At 39.0% G+C, this 16,066-nt stretch overlaps 1 protein-coding gene across 2 annotated transcripts in view; it reads left to right on the plus strand.

Moving 5' to 3' along the window:
* acsl3a (acyl-CoA synthetase long chain family member 3a) overlaps positions 1-15,285 on the plus strand; it is a 29,201-nt gene extending 13,916 nt beyond the window's left edge. For both annotated transcript variants that reach the window (XM_018684089.2, XM_051065744.1), the window contains exons 6-15: positions 2,606-2,756; positions 4,183-4,306; positions 5,230-5,301; positions 7,766-7,905; positions 8,063-8,235; positions 9,710-9,784; positions 10,373-10,564; positions 11,007-11,121; positions 13,151-13,308; positions 13,444-15,285. In XM_018684089.2, the coding sequence (XP_018539605.1) occupies positions 2,606-2,756; positions 4,183-4,306; positions 5,230-5,301; positions 7,766-7,905; positions 8,063-8,235; positions 9,710-9,784; positions 10,373-10,564; positions 11,007-11,121; positions 13,151-13,308; positions 13,444-13,601 (1,358 nt within the window). In that variant the 3' untranslated portion in view covers positions 13,602-15,285. The remainder of the gene's footprint in view (positions 1-2,605; positions 2,757-4,182; positions 4,307-5,229; positions 5,302-7,765; positions 7,906-8,062; positions 8,236-9,709; positions 9,785-10,372; positions 10,565-11,006; positions 11,122-13,150; positions 13,309-13,443) is intronic.
* The last annotated feature ends 781 nt before the right edge of the window (positions 15,286-16,066 follow it).

Consider the following 16,066-nt stretch of genomic DNA (forward strand, 5'->3'; position numbering starts at 1 on the left):
ACCTTTGTCTGGTGGATCTTCAGGTTGTTGTACACCTTGCCATAGATGCAGACTGCACTCACTGACAGTACTAAAAAAATAGAATTTATAGATTATGTTACATGAGTATATTGAGAATTTATTCTATTGGTGTTTTGATATTTTTTATATTGTGAAAACTGTGCTGTTCATGATTTTTTTTTTTTGGTTTAGTGCCTTTTGAATCATTGTTATCATAACAATATAGAGGAATTATAAGCAAAACTATTTTAATTGATATTTGTCATGTCTCACAGAATTTGAACAATTATTCACTCACTCCAAACATTTTGGGCAAAAACATAAACCACCACTAACCCAGCTCCATTTGATGCAGTACTATGAACTCCACGGGGAGTAAAAGTAAAAGTTGAACAATTAATGACTGTAAGGCAGTTGACGATTGACTGCAGGTTAAAAGTGCCTTGGAATACCATTTTCATTGAAAACTACCAAGCCAAACCAGCAAAAAAGCACCACACAGAAAACTAAGACAAGCACTCACCGAAGAAAAAATATCACTTAGCCTTCCAAACCCCTACTAACTAAATCTAATGTTTCATCCATGTGTTTCATAGTGCATCTTGTTTGTTTTAGTGGTGTAGTTTAATACTTAGAAACAGATAATCCCTCTCTAAATGGTGGGGTTTTTCTTGGGGTAGGGGTAGGAGTAGGGTGGGGCCAGATTGGTATTAGTGCCATTAGGTCATGTGAATGAGGAAGTGCTCACATCTGTGTTAGATTAAGGTTGATACGATGCTTATTCAGTTAGTGCATTGGATGGATCCATTCAGGCCCCTCTCGCCTTTTATTGCGGCCCCTTGAACTGCCTGACCCAAAACAAGAAAAGTTGGCAATGTGATGTGCAGATAAAGAGGGAAGGAAGTATGTTTAGCAGGGGAGGATGGAGCACTGGGATATAGGAGAGGGCCATGTTTACTCATAATACTGTTAACTTCACATGACATCAGCTCTCAGAGAACACACTCCTACATGCCTTGCATCCGAGTAAGAGGAAAGAGAAAGAGCGGCCCTCCCCATGTGACTCGAATGTACTTTACACTCCCTTCCTCTTCTTCATGGCTCCCCTCATCTTCACTCTACTTTAGCTCCACACTTTGCTGAACAGAGTGGAAAAACAGGACTAGTCTCTCATTTCCCACATGAAGAGTACACTGCTAGACTAGCAAACCACCAACTGGTTTTGTTTCCCCCTCTAAACTGATTTGGATTTTACTTGTTTATTCAGACAGTAGGAGTCCCAGATCAGACAGCATGGGATTCATCACTCTGTGTTCCGTGGGCTCAACTTTTATCTTGTCAACCTTTTCCTAGTTAAACATTCTTAGATTTTGAGACACATGCTCCACAACCATTATTGGTCTTGAGTGTAAGCCTCCAAAGCCACTACATGCAACAAGAGCCACAGGAATCATGGGAAAAAGGGAAGGGAAGCAATCTTAGTGCTCTGCCTTAGGCTGTGTTAAGACTGACTTCAGCTCTGCATGAATAAAGAATACTAAAACACTAGGCAACCATTTAGAATAGTTCTTACATATCTGTAAAGTTACCACTGAAGTAATTATTGTATAATTTGTCACAATGATCACAAGGTAAACAGTACAGCATTCACACCAATTACTGTAATCTACTAGGAATGTGCATTTACATTTATGTGATTTGCCAATGCAGCACCTTGCTTGATGCTAAAAGTTGCTAAAAGCCATAAGCCAGGTTTAACTTTTTCCGGAGCCCCCTGTCCTGCTGCACCGTCAGACTAGCTCCATTTAAATCACATAGGTTTGAACATGGCCTTAATGCTTTTTAGATTTGCATTAGGGTGCTTAAAAACAAACATAGGTGCAAAATAAAAGATTATTTAGGCCTATAAGTGACTGGGAATCCCATAGAAAACACACACACTAAGCTGACAGCCTGGGCTGGATAAACAGATGATAATAGTGCCAGATATACACAGCTGAAGTCCTGGGAGAAAATAAAAAACAAGATTGAAAAGAAAAGACTGAAAAGGGATATAAAATGTGAGAGAGTGGGAAAAAGATGAGAGGAAGAGGAGTAAAGGAATGGAGATGATGTTTCTGGTCAGCACAGTCAGACACAAATCCTTCACTGTGCCAAGATTATTTTTTACTATCACAGCTGACTATTTTCATCCCTGTATCTGAATTTTTACAAGGTTTCTCTTGGATTACAGACACTTCTGAATATTTCCTTGTCACATAATGCATTGTCTTCTATTTAAAATGTTTATCTTGCACACATGCAACAAATAGAAGACAGCCTATTACTTCCATTCCAAGAATGTGTCTGTGTGGATAGTGTATAAACATGGGTGCATTTTTGTGCATGGCTGTCACAATTTAGTCTGTGTTCTTGTGTGTGTGTGTGTGTGTGTGTGTGTGTGTGTGTGTGTGTGTCTGTATGTGTTTTGTGGCCAGTTAATATATAAATACAATATACACAAATCACAGAGTCATGTTCAAAGCCCTTACATGCAGCTCTGTACTATTCAGCTCACGTGTGTGTTTTTGCATGTATATGCATGTTTTCTCTGTTCACATTACAGCCACACGTGAGCGTGCACAGCCGCTGCCTTCAGACATTGCAGTCATCATGTATACAAGCGGATCCACGGGCATACCAAAGGGCGTCATGATCTCCCATAGCAACATGATTGCTGGCATCACAGGAATGGCTGAGCGACTGTCTTATCTGAAGTAGGCCACACAAACTCACATACAAACACCTAAACCATATTTTCCTACTTAAATATTATTCATATATTTTTCCTACTTGTAATAGTAAGGCTGTATGCTACACATTTCCAACAATGCCCTGTTTTTGTAAACTAGTTTACTTATTTTTTTATTATAGATTGTTCCTGATTTAAATCTGATTTTTTTCAACTAGAAATCACAAGTTATCCATTTTACAGTTTGGCAGATAACATGTTAATTTGTGAGTTTTAGAGGTGCCTGTAAATTGATTTTGTTATTTAAAGAGGGAATCAGATTAGCTGTTCCCCCCCAGACTTTGTGCTAATCTAACTAGCTGCTGACTGTAGTTTTAAACTAAGCAAAACTCTCTGCAAGACACCAAATTCATGTGTCCCATAATGTCTAACCTAAATCAATTGAAGCCACTTCAGTTTTCTTTATGAGAGGTAGTGATGTTCCCAGGACTCTTTGTGCTAGTGTTGTGAGCACAATTTTACACCACTGCCTTTTTATTTCTATTAGTAAGTTCTATATGCACCTAAGTCCGTTTATGCCTGAGAGAGTTTCCTCAATGTATGTTTAAATTGCACTATATCAGCACAGAGAGGACATTAAGTTCCTCTTATCTGCTCTTTCCAACTCTCCCGTTTCACTAATCTCTGCTGTCACTGGTTATGTACTGTTGGCTTTAAGATTGTGTGATAGGGCCGTGTTTAAGGGAAAAATGCCAAATGCTCTTTTCTGCTAACTTCTTAGTCAGGGCCTCCATGTCAACGGAGCACATACACAAGTATTAGTATTATAATTGGCCAGTGCCATCATACAACACAAGTATTTTCATCAAAAGAAAAAATGACCCCTCTCTCTGGGGAATGAGACAGGGGTGAGAGGAAATGCAGAGGAGAGGGAGTTGAGTAAGAGCAGAGGAAAAAACTGGAAGGATGGGAGGCAGGGAGAGAAGAGAGGCCAGAGGGGTTATGAATGTTACCATCACAATCAGACGTTCTATGAAAATGATGGCTCTCTCTGTGCGTATTAAGTAAAACAACAGTGTAAACCTCTTCATCATGTACTCCGTGGATTTCAAACATTTTTGATGAAATGCGATTCTCTAGAATTTGGAGGATCCAGAAGTACTTGTGTTCACATAATTACTGTATGTACCCAGTAGATCATAGTCAAGTCCAAGTAAAGAAAAAGATTCGACTCAAATTTTGTCCAGATAATCTTTCTGATATTATTCTCTAAAGATTACTATCATATGATTTCCAACTCCAGAGATGATGATAGTTTGTATTAAAACTAATTATAGAGAAGGTTGTACATGCATGAATTACATTTATTTAGCTTGATCAGCTTAACCAGAGCTAATGCTTGAGTTAGTTCCTTTCACAGCTTTTTTAAAAGAGCGTCTTTGTGTTTACAGTGAGACGGACACGTACATTGCCTACCTGCCTCTTGCCCATGTACTGGAGCTCACTGCAGAGCACATAGTTGTATCTCTCGGCTTTAAGATCGGTTACTCCTCACCTCAGACTCTTGTCGACCAGGTAAGGTAACATTAAACAGTACTGTTCATGTCATGTCAATTGTGTGGCACTCTAAACTGTATCAAACCATAACTTTTCTCATTTTATTAGGCAAACTTCATGTGGTTGCCTGTTGTAAAGGAATAGCTTGGCATTTAGGAAATACACTCATTTACGTTTTTTGCAGAGTGAGATGAGAAGAGTAATACCAGTATTGTGTCTGTACACAAAATATGTAGATTTAGCTAGTAACTGCATGGCCTAGCTTAGCATAAAGCCAGGTGAAAACAGCTAGCTTAGCTGCATCCAAACATTCCAATATCCACCTACCAGTGTCTCTAAAGCTCAGTAATTTAGCTTAATAGCTTCATCCATACAAAAACAAAAGTATAAAAATGTCAGTTTGCCTTTTCACAGGCTTTATGTGCCAGACTATTTCTTGCCCAGAGGGCAGGCTGGGTAGCTGCTATCCCTGTTTCCAGTCTCAACGCCAAGCTAACCTAATGAGCTACTTGTTCTAGCTACATATTTATTGTACAGATATAAGAGTGGTATCAATCTTCTCATCTAACTCAAGGTGTATTAAATGCTAATGTGTTTGAGAGGTGTAGCTTATTTTAAACATGACAGTACAGTCAGCAGTGTGATTCTCACAGAGGTGAAATATTATATACAGTGCATTTAATATGCAACATCCATTAATGTTTTATTCAGTTTGTTTGATGGATTGCATACCTAATCTCAGTGTAACTTCAAAATATATACCACACATGGTTGCACTGTACCATACCAAATCCTACAGACCATGAAACTGCTGTCTGCCTTCTTGGTGAACACCAGCAAATTAAATCAATGTATCAAATCATGAATCAAAGAATTCCTTGTATAAAACAACAATTCTGATGTGTGCAGTCATTATTATTGCTTCCTTTTTCCATCCAAAGTCAACCAAAATCAAGACAGGAAGCAAGGGAGACACCAGCGTCCTGCAGCCCACTGTGATGGCAGCTGTTCCGGTATGTGCATCATACAGAATAATGTCTGAGAATCCTTAACATTTACAGCATCTCTCATTGAGTCACTCTTTCTTAAGTATGTGTTTCATGATGTTGTTGGCCTGAGTTTGACTTCATTTGGGAGCAGGACAGACTTTACTCTGTATTTGTCATCAGTGTGGTAGTAGTGACAGAGTCCAGCAGACCTGGATCTGCTGGATCTGTCTCTGAACTGACAGTGACATAAATACTCTCCACCTCCTACCACTGGCCACTGGTGCTCTTTATCACTTTATCAAACAAAGTAGGACACTCAGGGGCTACAATGGCATATTTGATGTTGACTAGTCCTGCTTGTCTTTGAGGTATATTTTAGAGATGAATCCATTCCAACAGTGATGACACCAGAATGGGCTTTACTCAAAACCTAGCATGGCTGTATTTATTTTGTCAGTGAAAGAGCAGAGCGGGAGTTCTACCCTGCCTAAAAGCTTTATTAGTTTTAGAGGGAGTTTACAGTATTAGGGAAACAGTAATAGGGAAAAAGTAGGGCATGCAGTGTGAGCTGAAAAGTGAACGTTTGCAGTCAGGGTCTCCAAGAATTTCATGTAATTTTAAATCACTGCCTTCAAAAATATAAGGATATAAGCTATTTGAATTAATATTCTGTATGAATAATCCATTAGACGACTTGTGTTTGTGGAAGCCCTTGTCTATAGTGATAGAGAATTGCGATCTGACTGCATTTCCTTGAGCTTTACATTTTAGCGTCTTTCAGCTCATTGTTTTTGTTTTTACGCTCCACAGAGCAGACAAACTTAGCAACTAGCCGGTGAACATTATGGAGTAGTCTGCAGCTAAAAACTGATCAGTAGCTAATGCTATTTAGCTAGCTGGCCACACTCATTCACAAATTTTCTACACGCTATCACATGACATCACATCAGTTACCATGCCCTACAATACAAGAAACTGTTCCCCACTCATCAATTATTGTGCTTTGTCCATTTGGTGTGAAGCATGTTACATAGACAATGAGTCATAACAAACAATGAGAAGTGATGCTGCTTCCTGGCAATAGGACATTATAATTACATTGCTCATGTTAACAAGGCTGCATGATGGCTAGTTCGAGACAATCCGGCCTTGCTGCTTTATCCTGTCCTTCTCTCACACCATGAGCAGAGCCCAGTCCCCACCCCCACCCCCATCTCCCAGTGGTCGTAGTGTAAAGGTCAGAGGGCCCCTGTGTCTGGAACCATTCACAGCTGTAAACAGAACGTGAGAAAGCCCCATGTGGTTATCCCCACGACACACACACACAAACACACACACATACACTAACACACGTACAAATTGTTTGCTGTGATATGACAACTGGCTGCTGCATGAATCCTGTTTCGACTTCCTCTCTCACTGCTTGAGCTTCACAAACACACACACATATTTACACACACAAGCATACACACACACCCACGTGGACCGGCTGCTTTTTTTTTTTTTTTTTTTTTTTGTTCTTTGTTCTTTGTGCCCTTTTCCCCATTTAACTATGAGTCCAACTTTTGATGACACTCTGCTGATTTGGATGATAAAGTGTTGTTGATATGTGGGTTGCACTTGTCTTCACTGCAGTTCCTATGACAGTAGGAAGCTCAAGAAATCACATAAAGTCATGGACACAACTTGGATATAACCAGGGTATAAAATAATACCATTTGCTTCGATTAACATTCCTGTTCCCAGCACCATACTGTTCCTACCACCAATTCACCCATTTAAGAAAACTGAGCCAAATAAACAAATTTACTAAAACCTGCTTAAGTGTGTGCAATGTCAAAAGGTTCCCTTATTGAGTTCAAGTCATAGAGAATTGTTGGTCAACGCTGGAGCTTTGCAGAACTTTTCTGCCTGTTTGAGTTCACTGTCACTCAAATCCACCAGAATTTTGCCACTAATCTAACCTACCCAGAGATTCACTCTTGTGGACTGCTTTGGTTTTGTAGGTCACTTCTTGTAAGTAATCCACTGGGAAGCCTTGGTGTTATGCAACCAAATTTAAGAACACATGTTCCACATTACTTTTTTTTTTTTTTTTACTTTTTTTTATTGATTATAATAAAAAAAATATCCCAAACATCTTTGGTTCAGTCACACTTAAAATGTCAGAACACTGACTGGGCTTCAAATTGGGAGCTTTAATGGCAGTGCCTCTGTGCGGCACCTCTTATGTCTTAAACTTTCTTATCTTATCTTTTCACAGCACTTACAGACCAAATTTATCATTGTAGCTCGCCAAAGTGTCTGGCTATCTGTTTCTCTGCATTTTCAGTTTCTCTCTGATTCATCCCTCTTACTCTTCTTTATCATGTCTCATATGTTTTGGCCTCCTCTGCTTCCTCTATTTATTCATTTAGCCTGAGCACGTATCTCATCACCTGTCTCTCTCTATCTCACCTGCACTCTTGTCCCCACTTCCTGACTCCAGGAGATCATGGATCGTATCTATAAGAATGTGATCACCAAGGTTGAAGAGATGAATTGCGTCCAGCGAACTCTCTTCATTCTGGCATACAACTACAAGCTGAAGCAGCTTGCCAAAGGATATAGCACACCTCTATGTGACAAGTATGTAGAGAGTTAGTACAGGTGCATGTTTGTAAAAGTCTTGTCTTCAAGAGTTTTTAAAAGTTATAGTATTTTCTAAACCAGTATAGCAAGTATTTTGCATTTGCACATACCTGTTCACTCTCCAATATTCTTCCTCCACCATCCATCCATTCAGGCTGGTGTTCAGGAAAATTCGCTCTCTGCTGGGAGGTCAGCTGCGAGTCTTGTTATCAGGAGGAGCGCCACTCTCTGCATCTACACAGCAGTTCATGAATGTGTGTTTCTGCTGCCCAGTGGGTCAGGGTTATGGCCTGACAGAGACTTGTGGAACTGGGACCCTCTGCGAGCGTAAGCAAGAATGACAGTCCTACAGTAGTACACACACATTCAACAAAGCATAAAATAAAGAGAAGAAAAAAAAAAGACCCACAAATCTTGTTCTGAGCTCAAAATACTACTGCTACAGTTACTGTAACTCAACAAGTATATTATTAGTACATTATATCAGTACAACTTTAAACACAGATAAAATTTTTTCAGATTTTTCTCAAAAAAAAAAGACACTATACACTGGGACCAGGAAGTATAACGTAAGCATACAAGTGTTCCTGATTTTAAAAAAGTGGAATTTCTGAAATTACTATTTGAAAAAAATCCTAGTCTTCTGAACTATAAAAGAAACAAAATAGTGTTGATATCCAGTGTTCATGTTATTTGTTTTCTGGATGAAATCAGAGTGTTAGAATGTAGATGTAAGATTAGCCATGCTGGTGATGTGGCTCTAGGTCCTGATTGAAATATCTCAGCAACTACTGGATGCATTTTAATGAAAATCTGACATTCATTGTCCACAGAGGACAAATACTTTTCCTTACACACCACCATGAGGCTCACATTTGGACCTTTTAGAGAAATGTCAGGACAAATTGATGGATTAAAATTAAATTTGTCAGAAGCATTCATGTCCCTCTGAGGAGACTCTCAGCACTGTTGTGTTAATGTCACAGCTGCTAGCATGGCTAGACAGACTTTGTCATGTTTATCTGCAGTAAACTGATGTAACAGGACAGCAATATATCAACAGTAACAAATGCTTCTTAACTACAATGAAATTAAAATAGTACATTTCTCCAAATGAAGATTCATTGACTGGAAAAGTTGCATAACATTGAGTAACTGTGGAAAGTTAGTTACAATGGAGTTTCCACAACCTGAAGAAAAGATAAAAACAGTGGGAGAACATGAGGAGGGAGGGGGAATTTTACGGCAGGGATAGGAAATTGGATGGGAGAGAAATAAAGTATATTGTGCGTGGGTTGTAATAAACAGAAAAGGGAGTAGGTTATTTGTTTTAAAAAAAGAGGATGTAGTTGTGTGGAAAAATCAACACTGGCAGCAAGTTATTGTACACTTAGAACCTAGTTAGCAAGTTTTTATCCTGTTCACTGAAACAGGGAAATATTTTTGCATCTCTTAACTATGTGCATAAAAGGATACCGCTCGTATCTCTGGTAGTGATAACTTCCCCAATAATCTGTTTTGAACTATACAGCTGATTTACTGACTTTCATTGCCAGCACATTTGTCAGATAATGGAAACCCTCCCAGCCTTTCCCAGGCAGACCAAACCAACAGAGTGGCCCACTGCCCAGCTCTCCACTGCGGTCATTTGAGCCAGGAAAACACTGTTTTGTAGATATTCCTTTGGGATGGGGTTTCCATGGCGAGGGAACATGTGAGGTCATGTTGCTATGGTAATAAATGTCATGCCTTGATGCTAGTGTGCTTTCTGATCATCATGTGTGCATGTTGTCTCTTGCAGAGTGGGATTACAGCACTGGGAGAGTGGGAGGGCCGCTGGTTTGCTGTGAGATAAAGCTCAGAGACTGGGTGGAGGGTGAGTGAGACCAGGAGGCGAGCTACACACACACACACACACACACACACACACACACAGAATTCATGATGAAATACACAGTGTTTAAAGGATTCACAGGGACATACATCAGTCCTTGTTGCTGTCCTTTCTTGTTTGTCACCTCATGCTCACACTCACATAAACACTTTCCTCAGTTTACTAGTCCATCCACCATTCGTTTCCACATTCCCCAGCCCAGATAGACTGTCAGCATTTTAGGAGAAATCACTGTAGCTGAATCATAACCTTCTAAGGAAAGCACAACACTTCTCTCTCCTCTCTTGTATAACTTCCCTCTTTTTATGTGAGGGATCATAACTCTCATTTTTATTGCACTTAAATCTTATCTTATCAAGTTAAGTTTATTGCTTGTCTGGCTTGCAGAGCAGAAATAGAATTTAAGGTAAACATGCTATCAGGTTTTTATCTAAGATATATATATATATATACATATATATATATATATATATATATATATTGCAGAGTCATGAGAAATGGATGTTTGATGTTTGTTTTATTGCTGTGTTCATTTCCATTGCATCCACTGACATTAAACCCTGCTTTCAGGTGGTTACCGTAGCAAGGACAAACCACATCCTCGAGGAGAGATTCTTATTGGTGGATCAAATATATCCATGGGATACTTCAAGAACGAGGCTAAAAGCCAAGAAGACTTCTTTGTAGATGAGAACAGCCAGCGGTGGTTCTGCACAGGAGACATCGGAGAGTTTCACAAAGATGGGTGCCTCAAAATAATTGGTGAGGAATGTTGGATGGATGAATTTTTAAATAGGCGGTTGTGTGGATCAGATACATGGTTTGGTGGGTGAAGATTATTCAGGGGAAATCTGTCCTGATTCAGATGCTGCAACATCAAAAGTAGAAATTATCAACATTGTGCCTCACATTCCTGGATGACATCCAGACAACCTCTCCCCTCTGCTTCCATCCATCAGTCTGGCAAGAAACCTTTTAACAAATCACATTCTACTTCACTTCCCAGAACTGCTCTACAGTCCTGTACTTCAGTCAGCCAGAACCTCCAGCTTTTCTCTTTTATCTATATGACATTGGTCAGATACACACAGCTTCCTCCCCTCTTTTTAAGATATACACACACATATCCACACTTACAGAAGTGCACATGGATATACACAACACAACATTTTGTTGCAAGCAGCTGTCTCTGTTTTGTTATCAGATCGTAAGAAAGACCTGGTGAAGCTGCAGGCAGGAGAGTACGTCTCTTTGGGAAAGGTGGAGGCCATGTTGAAGAACTGCCCTCTGGTCGACAACATCTGTGCCTATGCCAACAGGTATGCACATGTGTTAATGTATAGATTATGAAAAACTACAGTGGTATTTTACTTATACAGTGCATATATCATTGTCCACATCATCATGAAATCCAGCTGAAATAAACTGTTTATGTTTTCACTTGGATGCGAGAAGAAGTAGCTGTGGCTGCTTGCAAGTTAATATGGATAAAAGTAATGCAGGTTTCAAAATTAAAATCAGCTTTGCAAATGTTACGTGAAGAAGAAAATCCATTCAGTATGTTCATTAAAGCTCAAGGATACTCTCTGAGCTTTGGTAAGTAACACTTGAATGTAAACAGAAACTTTGTTCACAAGAAAACTCCACAGTTTGTCTTTAATTTAAAGGACCAGTGTGCAACATATACAGGGATCTACTGACAGAAATGGAATATAATAAACATAAGTATGTTTTTATTATTGTATGATCACTGAAACTAACAATCCTTCACTTAGACTGAGCTATTTATATCCACATAGGGGGAGGGTCCTCTTCCATGACTCCAGCAGGTTGCTCTGCCATGTTTCTACAGTAGCCCCGAATGGACAAACCAAAACCAAACAGTGACTCTATATAGGGCCATTTGTATTTTTATGTTAAGAGGAAGAAAGCAGAGACCACATGTCAGCCATGACTTATAGTTATACAGATTAACAACTAATCATAATATCTAAATATAGCTATATAAATGAACCACTTCACTTGACAAAGTAGTTGATTCAGTAGTTGAAGCCATTTTGTCACCTGGCATCCACGGTAGACTTTCCGACACGCTTGGAAAGGGAAGGGTGAGGGTCCGGGCATTCAGTTGGTTGCAATCTGCGTTCTCGCCACCAGATATCACTAAATCCCACTAAATCCCACAATTATGACACTGTAGGAATGTTTTTTTTTACTGAAGCATATCATAGATCTGTTTATAATTATGTTTATTGGATTTCTTGTAATTGCTTTTTGTATGTAAACTTTTCTGGCTACATTGTTGATCACCTCATCCTGATTACTGCCTGTTTGTCACTCTCATGTTCTGTTCTTTAAATCTGCTCTTATCAATATTGTTATATGATCAATGGATCAACTGACTACATCTAATGTGAAAAGTGTCACTCACAGTGACAAACTCACAGAGACATTTTAACAACAGTGCTGTTCCCCTCAGCTCTATGGAGCGCTGTTGCTCCTTTCAGCTTGTTGTTTTTGGTTTTGTGGTTTTATTGTTTTAATTCTATCTCACTGCTCTATTTAGAGTTGTTTTTCCTGCCACAGGCAGATGTTTTCAGTAAAAAAATTAATTAAAGATTAAAGATTAATCCCTACAGACTACCTGCCCAGTACCAAATGGCAGACATATAACATTTGCCTCTGGATAATGAATTAAGATGAGCAGCTAAAGAACTAGATATTTTCCTTAGGAGCTGGAGGAGACCCAAACAGAGCTGAGGAGAGAATGTTTGTAAGGTGACCAGAGACAGGACTCCAAATGACTGCTTAAATTACTCCATGTCTGCCAAATGTAGAAATAGAAAACTGTTTGCTAACACTTCCATTATCTGCTTATTTAAACATTATGGATATTTTCAAACAGACAGTAACTGTAGATCTTTGCCTTACAAAAATAAAAATTACACCATAACAGGACAAAGCCTACAGAGTTTACCCACCATGGCTGATGGCACATTATTGTAGCTTCTATTACACATTCATGTTCACATTAAAACTGATTTAAAAGTTGGTGGTGCCCCCTGCTCCATTTATTACCCAAGAGCATTTCACAGCAGATCCACAACATGTTTGACCCTTTCTGACTCTGAATGTGAACATATTTCTTCAGTGTGAACTGTTTATTCAGCTCTGTGTCACAGTGCACCAGATACTGTTTCTAAGAGATTTAGAGATTGCAATTTGTTCACACTCTGTTTAGACATGTATTGTTTCCATTTCCTTATAAGGGTGAATACGTCACTTGGTAAAATATAAATAACTATTCTCTGTTGACATCCTGTATCTTCTCCCTTTCCCATTATACAGTGAAGAAACATATGTGATTGGCTTTGTGGTGCCCAATCAGAAGCATTTGCTGGCTCTGGCTGACCAGTACAGTATTCGAGGCTCGTTTGAGGAGCTGTGCAACAGCAAGGCCATGGAAGAGCTGGTCCTCAAGGTCATCACTGGAGCTGCACTGGCAGGTAAGAAGGGCTCAAAGAACTGGTCAGGGGTTGAGTTGTGAATTGGAAAGAAACAGCTTGAGATTCTTAACAATCCTCCAACCTTTCATAATCTTTCCTGTTTGTGCTAATGTTAATTTTTTTTTTCTGTAACAGCCCAGCTTGAGCGTTTTGAGATTCCTCGCAAGATCCGTCTGAGCCCAGACCCTTGGACTCCTGAGACAGGATTAGTGACTGACGCCTTCAAGCTCAAACGCAGGGAGCTGAAAACACATTACCAGGATGACATTGAGAGAATGTATGGTGGGAAATAAGAGCATGGACCAGCACGTCATTATTCATTCTCAAAGCACAGACCAACACTCCCAGTGACCTCTCACCCCTCCCCTCTATTTTCTACTCCATCAATGAACTAGTCACAGTAACCTCTATCTGTGGTATATCTTAATGTTCCTAAGATCTAAAAGAAAGAAGGATAAGAGTAGGATGTTGCAGTTTTCCCCTTTACTGTGCACATTTGAACCTTTTCCACTGCAGAAGCAGTTTTTACTGGAATTTGTAACTAAAGACAGGCTGAAAAAAGAAGAAAGTTTCTCTGTCCACCGCTGCCTTTTCCCTTTTTTTGTCCAGGTGCGTGACCTCCTTGTGGAGGTCTTATTGTTCCAGATGTGAGTTATGAAACAGATCATGTGCTGTTGTGATGTTGTCTGTTGAACTCTTGCTTGAGTGCCACATCAGAAGCTCAGGTCAGTTGGACAGGTTTATTGCCTTGTTGCTTTGTGCTCACCCACAAGACACTCATTTGTTTATGTAGTTCTCAAAATCTGTCCTATAGTTTATTTTTATTCTTTTCCGATTTGTTTTTTCTTAAAGATTTCACATTCTTTCTCTCAGTCTCAATACTTTTATTTAAAAAATAGCCTTTTCTGCAGGTCAGGATACGGTTAACTCTTTTGTTTCTTTTCTTTTCTTTTTTTTAAACATGTTTTGAGTTTTGTCAGAGGTTTATTTTGTCTGTCACCCACAGTCAGACTTTGACTCCCATGCTTGTGGGACGTCTCTCCCATCAGCACATCTTGATACCAAAAGCACAAAGTCATTTGAGGGCAATTTAGAGCAGGCTGGTCAATAGGCCGTATCAGGTCTAATGATTTTTATTTTTTCATAATTATCAATGAAGCTGTTGCTGTTTTTTAGGAAAATGAAATTGCACCTAATAGACTTATTTAAAAAGAAAAGAAACAGAGATGCACCGTTGTTTAGTCTACTGAGTTTTCCTATAATAATAGAATCTACTTTTCTATGTGCTGTACAGACCTAAGTGCACACAAAAAATGCACATTTAGTTGCTTGTATTACAGATGAAATTACTGTGTAATCACTGTCATGTTTGATAAATCATAGTGCAATATGAAAATGTATCATTTCTGTCCAAGTAAGGCAGTTGATTACAGATAGGATTTAAATAGAAACTGCTCAGCGTGCATGGGTGCACTAGCTGAAAAATTAGCACACTTTACAAGTGCAACTGCTGTGTGTATGGCTGACATTTATTTTGCAGAACTATCATTTCCAGTTTAAAGCTTTGTCACATCTTTTTGGTCATCTGCATGATTATGACAGAGTGTGGCACTGATTTTGTCCACACACTGCACAACCATGGCTCCAGCATTACTCACACTGTGACACCTGTTGCCTTTTCTTGTGATTCTGAGTCACATCTCTCTAATTCTCTCTAACTGATCTTTAATTTAACATCCCTCTTTAAGTGTACACACAGTACACTCTGTGTACGTGGAGCTGTGATCAGCAGAGGAAGCACATGTCCAGTCTTCATTTTAATTTATATTTTATAATCATGGACCGGTTTTGAAGCCTCACTCCCTCTCTGTATCGGAGCCTGCCTTGTAACATAACTGCATCCAAATATTTATTTGTAATTTGCTTTTGGAAAATACTCAAATGAAGTAAATAAAGATTGTGTTTGGTCTACATGAAGGAGTATTTTATTGTTTAGTATTTCTGCTGCTCACCAAGTCAAATTGAAAATATTAATGATTCTTTGGTATCCAGCATATCAGTCTCATTGGACACAAGATCGATGTGACCATTCATTTAATGTCTGATCAGCAGCTTCACTGATTCAATAATAGTATAGACTGACTGGAACCTAATCCAATTTAACTGTTGATGCTCACCAGATTACAGTTTTGATGTGTGAATTCTCAGTGCTGTCAGACTTTGTCCTTGGCTGTGTCTAGTGAAAAGGGTGCAGTTCAGCCAGATTATTGAATTAAATCAGTCATTTCGAGATTGCAGTCATTTCGAAAAAACACACTTTAAAAATCATTAATGCATGTCATGTTCCAGATGTCTATGAGCTGTTAGCAGTTCTGGAAAAAATTATCTTCCTTCTGAACTTCTCAGATGATGTCGTTTAAATAATTGTTCAAATCTGAAGGAGGTAAACTAGAGAAAAGTCCTCCTCCAAATTCCCACTGGAGCCTTTGGAGGTCTAACTAAACCTAACTGTACATAAAGCAGCTAAAACTAGCTGCCTCAAGCAGCTCCATTAGTAAAATGCTGCTTACACACTGATAAATCAATATAAATAGTTAATACAAGTTAAAGGGGGACAAGTACTTTTACATTATGAACTCTTCTTTCAGTTTGACTGCATGAGTTTTACTTGTAATGGAGTATTTTTGCATTGTTGTGTTGGTAACTTGTTTAAGTAAAGGATCAGCCTGGTAAAAAATACATTTCTTCTTTCCCTTCA

The sequence above is a fragment of the Lates calcarifer genome, linkage group LG21, assembly GCF_001640805.2.
Source record: "Lates calcarifer isolate ASB-BC8 linkage group LG21, TLL_Latcal_v3, whole genome shotgun sequence".
Taxonomy (NCBI): domain Eukaryota; kingdom Metazoa; phylum Chordata; class Actinopteri; family Centropomidae; genus Lates; species Lates calcarifer.